Source organism: Nerophis lumbriciformis, linkage group LG02, assembly GCF_033978685.3.
Source record: "Nerophis lumbriciformis linkage group LG02, RoL_Nlum_v2.1, whole genome shotgun sequence".
NCBI lineage: Eukaryota > Metazoa > Chordata > Actinopteri > Syngnathiformes > Syngnathidae > Nerophis > Nerophis lumbriciformis.
Window position 1 is genome coordinate 59,375,478 of NC_084549.2, and position 14,523 is coordinate 59,390,000.

General features: G+C 42.9%; 1 protein-coding gene across 4 annotated transcripts in view; it reads right to left on the bottom strand.

Moving 5' to 3' along the window:
• kcnh1a (potassium voltage-gated channel, subfamily H (eag-related), member 1a) overlaps positions 1–6,971 on the bottom strand; it is a 135,635-nt gene extending 128,664 nt beyond the window's left edge. For all 4 annotated transcript variants that reach the window (XM_061965726.2, XM_061965718.2, XM_061965708.2 and 1 more), the window contains exon 1: positions 6,807–6,971. In XM_061965726.2, the coding sequence (XP_061821710.2) occupies positions 6,807–6,879 (73 nt within the window). In that variant the 5' untranslated portion in view covers positions 6,880–6,971. The remainder of the gene's footprint in view (positions 1–6,806) is intronic.
• Between the last annotated feature and the right edge of the window lie 7,552 nt (positions 6,972–14,523).

Sequence of the window (14,523 nt, forward strand, 5' to 3'; positions counted from 1 at the left end):
GAAAAATGCGAGTTTCACTCTTCCTCCATTCCCTTCTTAGGATTTATCATTGAGGAGGGTAGACTCAGACCGGACCCTGCTAAGGTAAAAGCAGTAGTAGATTGGCCCACTCCAGTTTCCAAGAAGCACCTTCAGAGATTCTTGGGCTTCTCTAATTTTTATCGGCGATTTATTCGTAATTTTAGTCGTGTCGCTGAGCCACTTACGAGGCTAACCTCTACTAAGGTTCTGTTTGAATGGACACCCGAAGCCAATTCCGCGTTCTTGAGGCTGAAAAGATTGTTTACTTCGGCTCCTGTTCTTTGTTACCCTGACCGTTCTCTCCAATTTTTTGTTGAGGTGGACGCTTCTGATTCAGGTGTAGGGGCCGTACTCTCCCAGCAATCTATCTCCGACCAGAAGTTGCACCCCTGTGCTTTCTTCTCTCGTCGCCTATCCCCTGCTGAGAGAAATTATGACATTGGCAACAGGGAGCTCCTGGCGGTCATCTGGGCCCTTCAGGAGTGGAGACATTGGCTGGAAGGGGCGGAGCTACCATTCATCATCTACACGGACCACAAGAACCTGTCCTACTTAAGGACTGCACAGAGACTGAACCCCCGCCAAGCCAGGTGGGCACTATTTCTGACCCGTTTCAATTTTATCATCACTTTCCGACCTGGTTCTCAGAATGGGAAGCCCGATGCCCTGTCCCGTCTCTACTCTTCGTCCTTTGAGAATTCTTCACAGGAACCAATTGTTCCCCATACCCACATCATTGGGGGACTCCAGTGGGACATCGAGCGGCAAGTCTTGGAGGCCCTGAAGTCGGACACATCTCCTCGGGGCTGCCCACCAGGTCGGTTAATTGTGGTCCCTCGGCTTCGTTCCAACGTTCTGGATTGGGCACATGGGTCGAAGATCGCTTGCCATCCAGGTATTCGTCGCACCAGTTTTGTCCTCTCCCAGCGTTTTTGGTGGCCATCCATTCTTGCAGATACAAAGGCGTTTGTGGCAGCATGTCGGATCTGCGCCCGGAACAAGGCATCCCACCAGGCTCCAGCAGGACTGTTACACCCATTACCCATCCCCTCCCGCCCGTGGTCACACATAGCTGTGGACTTTGTCACAGGACTGCCCCCTTCCGAGGGAAATGACACGGTCTTGACCATTGTGGACCGGTTCTCGAAGATGGCCCACTTCGTGGCCCTCCCCAAGCTGCCTTCAGCTCTGGAAACAGCCCAACTATTAGTGCTCCATGCTTTCCGGCTGCACAGCATCCCCACTGATGTGGTATCCGACAGAGGGCCACAGTTTTCCTCGGCTGTCTGGAGGGCATTCTGCAAGTCTCTGGGGGCTTCCCCTAGCCTATCCTCCGGCTACCACCCTCAGAGCAATGGACAGACCGAGCGGACCAACCAAGACCTGGAGGCGGCCATCAGGTGCACATGTCATCAGCAACCCTCAACCTGGTCTGAGAATCTCCCATGGATCGAATACGCTCACAATTCCCTCATTAGCTCCGCCACCGGCCTGTCTCCATTTCACGTCGCCTATGGTTTCCAACCCCCAGTTTTTTCTTCTACCCAACCCAATGCTGACGTTCCATCCGTAACGGCACACCTGCGTCAAGCTTGGCGTAACACCAGGGCGGCGTTAAGAAGAACATCGGCCAGGAACCAACTCTTAGCCAACCGCCATCGCACACCAGCCCCACACTACCAGTTGGGACAGAAGGTCTGGTTATCGTCCCGGGACCTACCATTGGCCACCGACTCTAAGAAACTGGCTCCCAGGTTCATTGGACCATACCCCATTGTCAAGATCATCAATCGTGTTGCAGTCAGGCTCCATCTCCCAAAATCTCTCAAGTGCCATCCTGTTTTTCACGTGTCCCGCATCAAGCCTGTCGCATCCAGCCCGCTCAGTCCTCCTGAGGTACCGCCTCCTCCACCCAGGCTGGTTGAAGGTCACCCAGCATTTACAGTAAACACCATCTTAGATGTGAGAAGAAGGGGCAGGGGTTTCCAATACCTGGTAGACTGGGAGGGGTACGGCCCGGAGGAGCGGTCATGGATTTCTAGATCGCTTATAATTGACAAGGACTTGATCAAGGAATTTTACGTTCGATTTCCAGACAAACCAGGTAGGCCGCCAGGAGGCGTCCGTTGAGGGGGGGGTACTGTGGTAATCTGAAATCTCCTTGTTCATTTCTGTTGTTGTTTGCACACAATGTTCACTCTCTCTCTCATCCTCAGTATGGAGTGCAGCTGGTGCGAGGCAGCAGCACACACCTGACATTGATTACGAGCAGCCTATTTAACCTGGCTGCTGACGGCCTGTGAGCGCCGGAACTTTGTTACTGCTTGCTACCTGTTTATCTTGCCAGAGAACTCACTAGTTCGTCGTGTGCCCTTCATATCAGGTTTGCCTGTATATTTCCTAGCCTTGTCTAGCGTTTTCATTTTGTACTTTGTTTATCTATTTACTTCTTTCATGAAGTATGTTTTCCTAGCCTCGTCTAGCGTTTTTAGTTTGTACTTTGTTTTATATTAACTTCTTTCATGAAGTATTTTTTCCTAGCCTTGTCTAGCGCTTTTAGTTTGTGTGTTATCTCTCGTAGTAGTTTTTTTTACATGGTGTGTTTTGTTGTGTTTACCACCATCGCCTTTATTTTGCTACTTTGTGCTTCCTCCTAAATAAAAGGAAGAGCTATTGTACACAATAAGTCTCTGCATCCTTGGGATCCACCCTACCAATTCCTAACATAACCACTAATAACAATTCACAGTTTTAATGTATATGCCTAATTGCCTACAAGTTTAGTTATAAATATAACAAAATACCAAATGTAAACATTTCATTCTTTTCGCCAAAATAGGATATAAATTTATGAAAATAATTAAACATGTTTAGTATTGTTTACTCATATTTGAAAATAGGAAATAATAATAATGTGAGAACACTGACATATTGCATGAAACAAGATTGTTACACCACTGACAATATTGTTTCAAGAGACTACATAAGAACTTAATATTACAAAATAGTATTATATGCAAATTTATTTCAAATAAATTGTTAACTGGAATCAATAATGCGACTCTTTGAATTTCTGTAATTTCATAATATATATATTTTTAGAAAAAAACATTTATATTTCGCAAAGCAATAATTGGTTAATATTTAAAACAAACATGCGTATTTCGCAAGCAAATATTTTTTAGCTTACCTCATTATTAACAACCCTGTCTGCAACTGAAGTGGGTTGTTTGGGTGGATCTTTCCTCTCGATGTCTACGGCAGTTGTCGATGTAAACAAAGGATGAAGTCCGTAAGGTTTGCTCACTTTCGGTTGACATCCAAAAGTACCAGCTAGTGAAAAGTTCGTTTTCCTTGCTTCAAGTTGTTTCATATGTTTTTGGCGTTTCGCATGTACTTCCAAGGCCTTGAAACCTCGTGATCCATAGTCAATATTATCACGACACCACGTGCACAAAACCTTTCCGGGACGATCGATTTTCCGAATAAAATCACCGAACAAAGTCGTAACTTCCTTCTTCCCAACAGTATCAGTGATTTCCCTTTCCATCCAGTCCCATCGAAACTTATTTTTGACATGTTTATCAATTTATTTTACTCGTAAAGCGTCCTTTCTCTCGAGAACCGACATCGTTTACATATGGAAAATGGCGGTAATAACCATTATGAATGATGACGATATTAACGTCATCATTCATAACAGATGTCCTGATTGGTCACAAGGAACATATCGACCAATCAACTACGGCGTAATATAAACTACGTCTCGAATCTTGATTTAGGGTCGGAAAAAAAAAAAAGAAAAACGGGAGATAATTTTTTTTCCCCCCCGAGATTAAAAAAGACGGAATTCCGACTTTAGACGGAAAAATCACATGCCTGATATATATATATATATTCTTTCAACTTGGATAATTATCCGATCCATTCAGAATCGGCCACGTCCAGATAACGATGCATCTAAGATCTGATCATTTTCCTCACACCTGTAGTGAAAAAATTGTTATTTCAGTGTTTACTTTGTCATGTTTTCATATGCTTAATAGAGTTGAGACTAGGGCTGCAACTAACGATTCATTTGATAATCGATTAATTTGTTGATTATTACTTCGATTAATCGATTAATGATCGGATAAAAGAGACAAACTACATTTCTATCCTTTCCAGTATTTTATTGGAAAAAAAAACGGCAAACTGGCACTATACTTATTTAGATTATTGTTTCTCAGCTGTTTGTACATGTTGCAGTTTATAAATAAAGGTTTATTAAAATAAAACAATAAAAATAAACAAATAAAATAAAAAGTAAACAAATTGCCTCTGCGCATGCGCATAGCATAGATCCAACGAATCGATGACTAAATTAATCGCCTACTATTTTTATGATCGATTTAATCGCTTAGTTGTTGCAGCCCTAGTAGAGACAAAGTACAACTACCGTATTTTCCAGACTATAAGTCGCTACTTTTTTTCAACGTTTCGGCTTATAAAACGGTGCGGCTAATTTATGGATTTTTCTTCGCAAACGGCCGTAATGGTTTGTATTAAACAAATAGTTTTCATATAACACCAACAGTGAGAGAGGTGTGTTATTGTTTGTGCTATATGGTGCCATCTTTTGAACGGGTTTGCTCACTGCAGATGCCGCGGGTTGAAAATGTACTTCCTGTTTTGTGCCTTGAATCGGAAGTATAACCGTCCATAGCGTTGCTGCTTAAAGGATTCCTTCATCACTCCTAGCAACATTTGTTAAGTTAAAGTTAAAGTACCAATGATTGTCACACACCCACACTAGGTGTGGCGGAATTATTCTCTGCATTTGACCCATCACCCTTGATCACCCCCTGGGAGGTGAGGGGAGCAGTGAGCCGCAGCGGTGGCCACGCCCGGGAATCATTTTTGGTGATTTAACCCCCAATTCCAACCCTTGATGCAAAGTGCCAAGCAGGGAGGTAATGGCTCCCATTTTTTGTAGTCTTTGGTATGACTCGGCCGGGGTTTGAACTCACAACCTACCGATCTCAGGGCGGACACTTTAACCACTGTAAGTTTTACAATATAACTAAAACAATTCATACTTACTAAACCGTCCTGTGTGTGATGTTTGCAGGAGTGTTTTCATGCATATTTGTACATGCTAGGATTGTTAGCATTAGCAAATATGCTAACACATTTACAAGTGTCTGTGGTACTATCATTAACTTACAATGGCATTTTTTTTTGTATTGTTTCAGTTTCGTAAATTTACTAAAACGTCACCGTGGAATTATCAATATTGGAGAGCTCACTTCCGCAGTGAGTGGGTCCATGGCAATGACTTCTGTTTTGTTTGAACAGCCGTTTTACTGCCTTGTTACAGCCACTGTTTAGAAACAATTAAGGTATGTAAATAAACATTTACAAAATCTTTAATACCGGTATATATCTGCGGCTTATAGTCCGGTGAGGCTAATATATGTAAAAGTATTTATTTCTTCTCAAATTTAAGTGGGTGCGGCTGTATAGCCCGGAAAATGTAGGGTATTTCAAAATCGTATGAGCCTTTCTTACGATACAGTATCAATACTTCTTCAATACTTGGGGCGGTATAGCTCGGTTGGTAGAGTGGCCGTGCCAGCAACTTGAGGGTTCCCGCTTCCGCCATCCTAGTCACTGCCGTTGTGTCCTTGGGCAAGACACTTTACCCACCTGCTCCCAGTGCCACCCACACTGGTTTAAATGTAACTTAGATATTGGGTTTCACTATGTAACGCGCTTTGAGTCACTTGAGAAAAGCGCTATATAAATATAATTCACTTCACTTCATTTCACTACTTCGGTATTAAATATGGATACCACTTTGCTGTGTCATCGTGTGCACTTTATTGCAATTGTTAGAGAGTTTATAATGATAATTTGGTGTCAGGATCCTGTATTTTACTGTATGTTCAGCCCTCATCTTGACTTTTCACTGAAGACAAACAAAAGGTAGTTGGAACGGAATGCATCACTCCAACAGTTATAGTGGGACGGGGTTTCGAACGGCACTATTCTTCGCTGTTTACCCGACACATAAAACGTAACGAATTTGAAATATTCACTATCCGCTTTAGCCGGCAGATGGCAGTAGAGTGTTGAATATCTTAAAATGTGTTTTGGGGAAATAACAATTTTACATAGAGTGGGCGCTTTCTATCATTTTCAGCAGACCACATTGCAAAATGATTACCCCCCACTTCCTCCATATGAATCCCTTCCCTCCCGTACCTGAGAGTGTGATCATCATCACCACGAGGTGCATGTTTGGCACCTTGAGGGCCTACAGTATGCTTGATCAGTGCACTATTATCCCCATATGGGACGTGAGAGACTTTTTTCAGCCTCTCTCGTGTAATTATGCAGGAAATTAAAAATGCATTTAGACGTTTAAACCAACCATGACCTTCTCACTCTTTCCGGACCTTTCTCGGCGCCTCAATTATATTTTGCAGGCGATTTATTTCTGGTCCATAAAATTCCCTAATCAATCCTCCAGGAGATCTTACGTAATCACAAGTCAGCTGAATTTTTTTTTTTTTTTTTTAGAAAGCTGCAGTCTCTTCGTGCTAATTGTATATAATAAGTCAACGCTCTTCGGGTGTGTTTGTTTTTTAAAATCTCCCGATTTTTTTCGCGTCGTCATTCGAACACCAACTTTTTAAACTAATGAGCCGCTTCAAACCGGTTAATTGGCCTTAATTAACGCTGACGTGCCGACGCTCCACACCTGCCAGCTCAAGTGGGTAACAACGCGACGGTCATCTTACCGTTCGACCGCCTGACAATATTCTCCAAAAAAGTGTTCTGGGGGGCCACAAGTCCCCTCCGGCCCCCCGCCATCCTCGCCGGTTCACTGCAGGTGAGCCTGGTGGCCGCCGCCGGTCGCCGTCCGCATGTCCGCCTCCGCCGACGATGCTGCGGCTGCTGGCTGCGTCCTCAGCCCGGTGCGGTACCTCATCATCCAGGCAGGGGGAGGGAAAACAACGCCTGAGCTGCTCGATGTGGGCAGGAGGGGGGCCGGCCGGACTGTGGGAAGGGGCGGGCTGTCCCCCCCCCCCCCCCCCCCATCTTGGAGGGAGGAGCCACAGTGCCACCTGCTGGACGGAAATATGCGCACACCCTTAGTGTAAACAACAGCCCTTTCCAGGGTTGTACCACAAATAAACAAATCCTCCATTTCAGTGGTGCTCAAACTTTTTTTCACCAACTTGGCTCTTTAAGTACCACCATAATGACCAACATTAAAATACAGTAGCGTAGTAAGCCTAAGTGTTCATTAAAAGCAATGCAGGGGTTTAATTGAACAAGTATTTGAAAGTCACTGCTCTATTTGAAAGGTGAGCGTTTTCAACCCTCGTCAAAGTTATTATTATTACAAAAGCGTAATATTATTACTAGGGCAGCGCGGTGGCACAATATACAAACCCCGTTTCCATATGAGTTGGGAAATTGTGTTAGATGTAAATATACACGGAATACAATGATTTGCAAATCCTTTTCAACCCATATTCAGTTGAATGCACTACAAAGACAACATATTTGATGTTCAAACTCATAAACTTTATTTTTTTTTTGCAAATAATTAACTTCACCACTGTGTTACATGGCCTTTCCTTTTGACAACACTCAGTAAATGTTTGGGAACTGAGGAGACACATTTTTTAAGCTTCTCAGGTGGAATTCTTTCCCATTCTTGCTTGATGGACAGCTTAAGTTGTTCAACAGTCCGGGGGTCTCTGTTGTGGTATTTTAGGCTTCATAATGCGCCACACATTTTCAATGGGAGACAGGTCTGGACTACAGGCAGGCCAGTCTAGTACCCGCACTCTTTTACTATGAAGCCACGTTGATGTAACACGTGGCTTGGCATTGTCTTGCTGAAATAAGCAGGGGTGTCCATGGTAACGTTGCTTGGATGGCAACATGTTGCTCCAAAACCTGTATGTACCTTTCAGCATTAATGGCACCTTCACAGATGTGTAAGTTACCCATGTCTTTGGCACTAATACACCCCCATACCATCACAGATTCTGGCTTTTACACTTTGCGCCTATAACAATCCGGATGGTTCTTTTCCTCTTTGGTCCGGAGGACACGACGTCCACAGTTTCCAAAAACAATTTGAAATGTGGACTCGTCAGACCACAGAACACTTTTCCACTTTGTATCAGTCCATCTTAGATGAGTTCAGGCCCAGCGAAGCCGACTGCGTTTCTGGGTGTTGTTGATAAACGGTTTTCGCCTTGCATAGGAGAGTTTTAACTTGCACTTACAGATGTAGCGACCAACTGTAGTTACTGACAGTGGGTTTCTGAAGTGTTCCTGAGCCCATGTAGTGATATCCTTTACACACTGATGTCGCTTGTTGATGCAGTACAGCCTGAGGGATCAAAGGTCACGGGCTTAGCTGCTTACGTGCAGTGATTTCTCCAGATTCTCTGAACCCTTTGATGATATTACGGACCTTAGATGGTGAAATCTCTAAATTCCTTCCAATAGCTGGTTGAGAAAGGTTTTTCTTAAACTGTTCAACAATTTGCTCACGCATTTGTTGACAAAGTGGTGACCTTTGCCCCATCCTTGTTTGTGAATGACTGAGCATTTCATGTAATCTACTTTTATACCCAATCATGGCACCCACCTGTTCCCAATTTGCCTGTTCACCTGTGGGATGTTCCAAATAAGTGTTTGATGAGCATTCCTCAACTTTATCAGTATTTATTGCCACCTTTCCCAACTTCTTTGTCACGTGTTGCTGGCATCAAATTCTAAAGTTAATGATTATTTGCAAAAAAAAAAAAAAAAGTTTATCAGTTTGAACATCAAATATGTTGTCTTTGTAGCATATTCAACTGAATATGGGTTGAAAAGGATTTGCAAATCATTGTATTCCGTTTTTGCATTAACTGGATATTTGCATAATTAGCGTGCTGGGTGGAGAAATTACGACTCACGTTGTATTCCTTCAAAACCGCGACGGTTTCTTGGCAAAATAAGACATACCAGCCTCTGACCGGTCTTCAGTGAAAAATAACTTAGTTGTCCATTCCTTATCAAACACCTGGCATTGCGCCACTCTGTGGAATTACTTGGTACTACAGGACAATTAATGTGGTCCTAATTATTACACAATTTGCTCAATTCTGTTTTATTTTTTGACGGGCCGAATCAAAAAGACCAATGGGCCAGATGTGGCCCGCGGGCCGTAGTTTACTGTTTACTACCGTACTGCAAACGTATTAGTCAAAGATCCTATATATACCATGTTTTTTTAGGACCTACTGTACTGCAAACGCACTAGTCAAAGATCCTATATATACCATGTTTTTTAGGACCTACTGTACTGCAAACACACTAGTCAAAGATCCTATATATCCCATGTTTTTTAGGACCTACTGTACTGCAAACGCACTAGTCAAAGATCCTATATACATCATGTTTTTAGGACCTACTGTACTGCAAACGCACAAGTCAAAGATCCTATATATACCATGTTTTTTAGGACCTACTGTACTGCAAACGCACTAGTCAAAGATCCTATATATACCATGTTTTTAGGACCTACTGTACTGCCAACGCACTAGTCAAAGATCCTATATATACCATGTTTTTTAGGACCTACTGTACTGCAAACGCACTAGTCAAAGATCCTATATATACCATGTTTTTTTGGACCTACTGTGCTGCAAACTGACTCGTCAAAGATGCTCTATATGACAGGAGCTCTTTGCACAAATATCCCCCATATAATGGGAGAACGTGGTGTTTTTTTTGTAGGTTACAGCAAACACACTGGTCAAAGATTCTCTAATGTGAGGAGCTCTACACTCTTTTAAGGACCCACTGCAGGGCTATTCAACTGGGGGCCAAATTTGGCCTGGGAATGACCCCCAAAGGTCAGTTCAAAACTTGGGAGACACATTTTTTTTGCAGCAAGTTCCTAAAAACACTGGCGTGCTTCTGTTGTATAGAGTAGGGGTTCTTGACCTTTTTGACTTTGGGACCCAACTTTTCCACCCCAAAAGGGGCCCACTAAAATATTAACACCAAATTAGTAATCGTACACTTGATTTTAATACTATTCAGTAATTACAAATAACCTATAAAGTTTAACAGGATCAACCTTGTCAAATGATATGTGTTAATTACAAAGAGTATTATCAAGGCTTAGGTCAGGCTGATTACAAAAATAAATATGAATCAGATACTGTATACTGCAAAATAAGGTACTCAGAAAAAAACTGATGATGAATTAATTTACATACAATTACGCAGTGCTAAAATAAATACCGAAATAAATAATATTAATATATATGTTTCTTAAATTAACTGTCAATAAAACTAAAGTGCATAAGAAAATACAGCTTTAACGCTTTAGTCATCATTTTTGCGCTTAAGAAACGTTTGTATGACTTGAGCTCCAGACTTCTTCCGTTGGTTTGATATTGTCATTACTGCCACAAGTGATGACAATTTGCATTACAACCCATACGGACCACAGCTGAGAAACTGATATTTTTTGGCGGCCCTATGGTTAAGAAACACTGGTATAGAGGAACTTGGATCACTGTAAACACATTGTCAGATCCTTGCGTTGACATTTTTACCTTGGTAGCAAACCTAAAACACTGGGGTCCAAATGTGTTTTTACATAATCGAGGCGTTCCTCAAGGCTCCCCTTTAAGTCCTCTCCTTTTTGACAGTTCCACATGTTATGTGATTTATGTAACTCGAGTATTGCTGTAGCTTGTTTACTTCAGATGCAGCAAGTAGTCATTTGTTCAACTTTTTTAAAGGCCTACTGAAATGCGATTTTCTTATTTAAACGGGGATAGCAGGTCCATTCTATGTGTCATACTTGATAATTTCGCGATATTGCCATATTTTTTCTGAAAGGATTTAGTAGAGAACATCGACGATAAAGTTCGCAACTTTTGGTCGCTGATAAAAAAGCCTTGCCTGTACCGGAAGTAGCAGACGAGTAGCGTGACGTCACAGGTTGTGGAGCTCCTCACATCTGCACATTGTTTACAATCATGGCCACCAGCAGCGAGAGCGATTCGGACCGAGAAAGCGACGATTTCCCCATTAATTTGAGCGAGGATGAAAGATTTGTGGATGAGGAAAGTGAGAGTGAAGGACTAGAGGGCAGTGGGAGCGATTCAGATAGGGAAGATGCTGTGAGAGGCAGGTGGGACCTGATATTCAGCTGGGAACGACTAAAACAGTAAATAAACACAAGACATATATATACTCTATTAGCCACAACACAACCAGGCTTACATTTAATATGCCACAAATTAATCCCGCATAACAAACACCTCCCCCCTCCCGTCCATATAACCCGCCAATACAACTCAAACACCTGCACAACACACTAAATCCCACAGCCCAAAGTACCGTTCACCTCCCCAAAGTTCATACAGCACATATATTTCCCCAAAGTTACATACGTGACATGCACATAGCGGCACGCACGTACGGGCAAGCGATCAAATGTTTGGAAGCCGCAGCTGCATGCGTACTCACGGTACCGCGTCTGCGTATCCAACTCAAAGTCCTCCTGGTAAGAGTCTCTGTTGTCCCAGTTCTCCACACGCCAATGGTAAAGCTTGACTGTCATCTTCCGGGAATGTAAACAATGAAACACCGGCTGTGTTATCCGGCACAACAGTCAGGGGGTGCATTCTACGGCGGGGGTGCGTTATCCGGCACAACACCTGCCGCAATACACCGCTTCCCACCTACAGCTTTCTTCTTTGCTGTCTCCATTGTTCATTGAACAAATTGCAAAAGATTCACCAACACAGATGTCCAGAATACTGTGGAATTTTGCGATGAAAACAGACGACTTAATAGCTGGCCACCATACTGTCCCAAAATGTCCTCTACAATCCGTGACGTCACGCGCTGACGTCATCACACCGAGACATTTTCAGCAGGATATTTCGTGCAAAATTTAAAATTGCACTTTAGTAAGCTAACCCGGCCGTATTGGCATGTGTTGCAATGTTAAGATCAAATCAAATCAAATCAACTTTATTTATAAAGCACATTTAAAATTTACCACAGGGGTAGCCAAAGTGCTGTACAATGAACAGGTTAAAAGATAAAACGAGTACCGAGCAAACACAACACAACACAAACAGAACACGATAAAAAATAAATAATTAAAATAGAATAAATAAAAACATAAAAACAGGTTCACAGCAGGTGTATTATGGGGCGCCATTGCAGGATGGATATCACTCAGTGTTAAAAGCCATGGAATAAAAGTATGTTTTTAAGAGAGATTTAAAAACAGGAAGAAAGGAGGCTTGTCTAACACTCAGGGGTAGGTCGTTCCAGAGCTTGGGAGCAGCAACGGCGAAAGCTCTGTCACCTCTAAGCTTCAGCCTTGTGTCAGGGACCGTCAACAGCAGCTGATCGGCTGATCTTAAGGATCGGGTGGGGCAGTAAGGCTGAAGGAGGTCGGAGAGACAGGTTGGCGCGAGGTTGTTTAGACATTTAAAAACAAATAAAAGGAGTTTAAAATTGATTCGATAACGCACAGGGAGCCAGTGAAGGGACGCTAAAATAGGGGTGATGTGCTCACGTCTGCGGGTCTGTGTTAGCAGACGAGCAGCAGAGTTCTGCACGAGCTGCAGGCGGGCGAGGGAGGCCTGGCTAATGCCTACATACAGGGCATTACAGTAGTCAAGACGAGTCGAGATAAAGGCGTGGATTAATTTCTCAAGATCATGTCTTGATAGAAGCGGTTTCACTTTCGCTATTTGGCGTAATTGATAAAAGCTTTTTTGAACGACGCTGCTGATTTGTTTTTCGAATTTCAAATCTGAGTCAAACTTTACCCCCAGGTTTGTGACACAGTCGCTGAGATACGGGGTCAGAGTGCCGAGGTCAACGTTGGGGGAGGGAGAGCGACTTGGACCAAACAACATAACTTCTGTTTTATCTTCATTTAGGCTCAGGAAGTTAGCTGAAAGCCAGACTTTGATGTCGTGCAGGCAGTCAATAAGACGTTGAACCGTGTTATTTTGTGCCATGGGAAAATAAATCTGGCAATCATCGGCATAAAAATGAAATGCAATACTGTACTTCCTAAAAATAGAACCAAGGGGGAGAAGATAAAGCGCAAATAAAATTGGGGCAAGGATTGAGCCCTGAGGGACCCCATGTGGTAAAGGAGCTGTGGACGACATAAAACTGTCTACTTTTACACAAAAACTCCTGTCGGTTAGGTACGACCGGAATCAGTTGACGGTGTCGAACGCAGCAGACAGATCTAAAAGCACCAGGACAACATATTTACCAGAATCAGTGGACAGGAGGATATCGTTAAAAACTTTTAGAAGCGCTGACTCTGTGCTGTGGAGGGCTTTAAAACCGGACTGGAACAGCTCAGTGATACCATTATCCTCTAAGAAGGGCAACAACTGACTGTAGACAACCTTCTCTAATATTTTGGAAATGTATGGAAGATTAGAGATAGGTCTGAGGTTAGAGAGGAGAGAGGGGTCGAGGCTGGGTTTTTTAAGTAGAGGTCGTACCACTGCATGTTTAAACTCTACTGGAACTATTCCAGAAGAGAGGCTACTATTGATAATGTTAAGGACACTTGATCCAATAGTAGCAAGTACCTCCTTAAACAGGCGAGGTGGGAGGGCATCTGCAGGAGAACCAGAGGGCTTCATATGACTAACTGTGTCACTTAAAAAAGAAAAGGACACCGGCTCAAACTGATGGAAAACAGAAAAGAAATGCAGAGGAACAGAAGGGTCATATGAAGGCTGAGATAGACTGGCTCTAGTTGACACAATTTTGTCAGTGAAAAAATGGAGACAATTTTCACAGAATTCAAAAGAAGCATCAAAACCAACAGATTTGGGAGCATCAATGACAGTGTTAATAGTTTTAAACAGAACTCTGGGGTTGTTACAGTTAGAAGATATAATCTGAGATAGATATATATTCATTTCTGCTTTTACAGTCATCTGAAAGGAAAACAGGCTTTCTTTAAAAATGGCAAAGGACACATGCAGCCTGTCTTTTTTCCATTTTCTCTCTGCTCTTCTACATACGCGCCTGGCAGCCCGAGTGACGTCATTCAACCAGGGCTGAGGCGTTGCTTTAGAGCGGCGGCATTTGAAAGGCGCGATCGTGTCCAGTGTTTGTAAACAAATAGAGTTGAACCCAGAAACCAACTCTTCAGTATTCAGACATACAGAGGCTGCAGAATTATCATCACAAAGAGTCGAAAAAATAGAGGAGAACCGAGCAGGAGACGAAGAATTAAACATGCGAGAGCGTTGGGGCTGAGCGCACAATTTAACTGGACACTGCGTGGGAATATCAAACAAGATCGGCATATGATCAGAGAACAGAGCGTCGCAAATGTCCAAATTAAAAACACACAAACCATACGAGAGCACTAAATCGAGTGTATGCCCGCGTTCATGTGTAAAACCACACACAGACTGTACA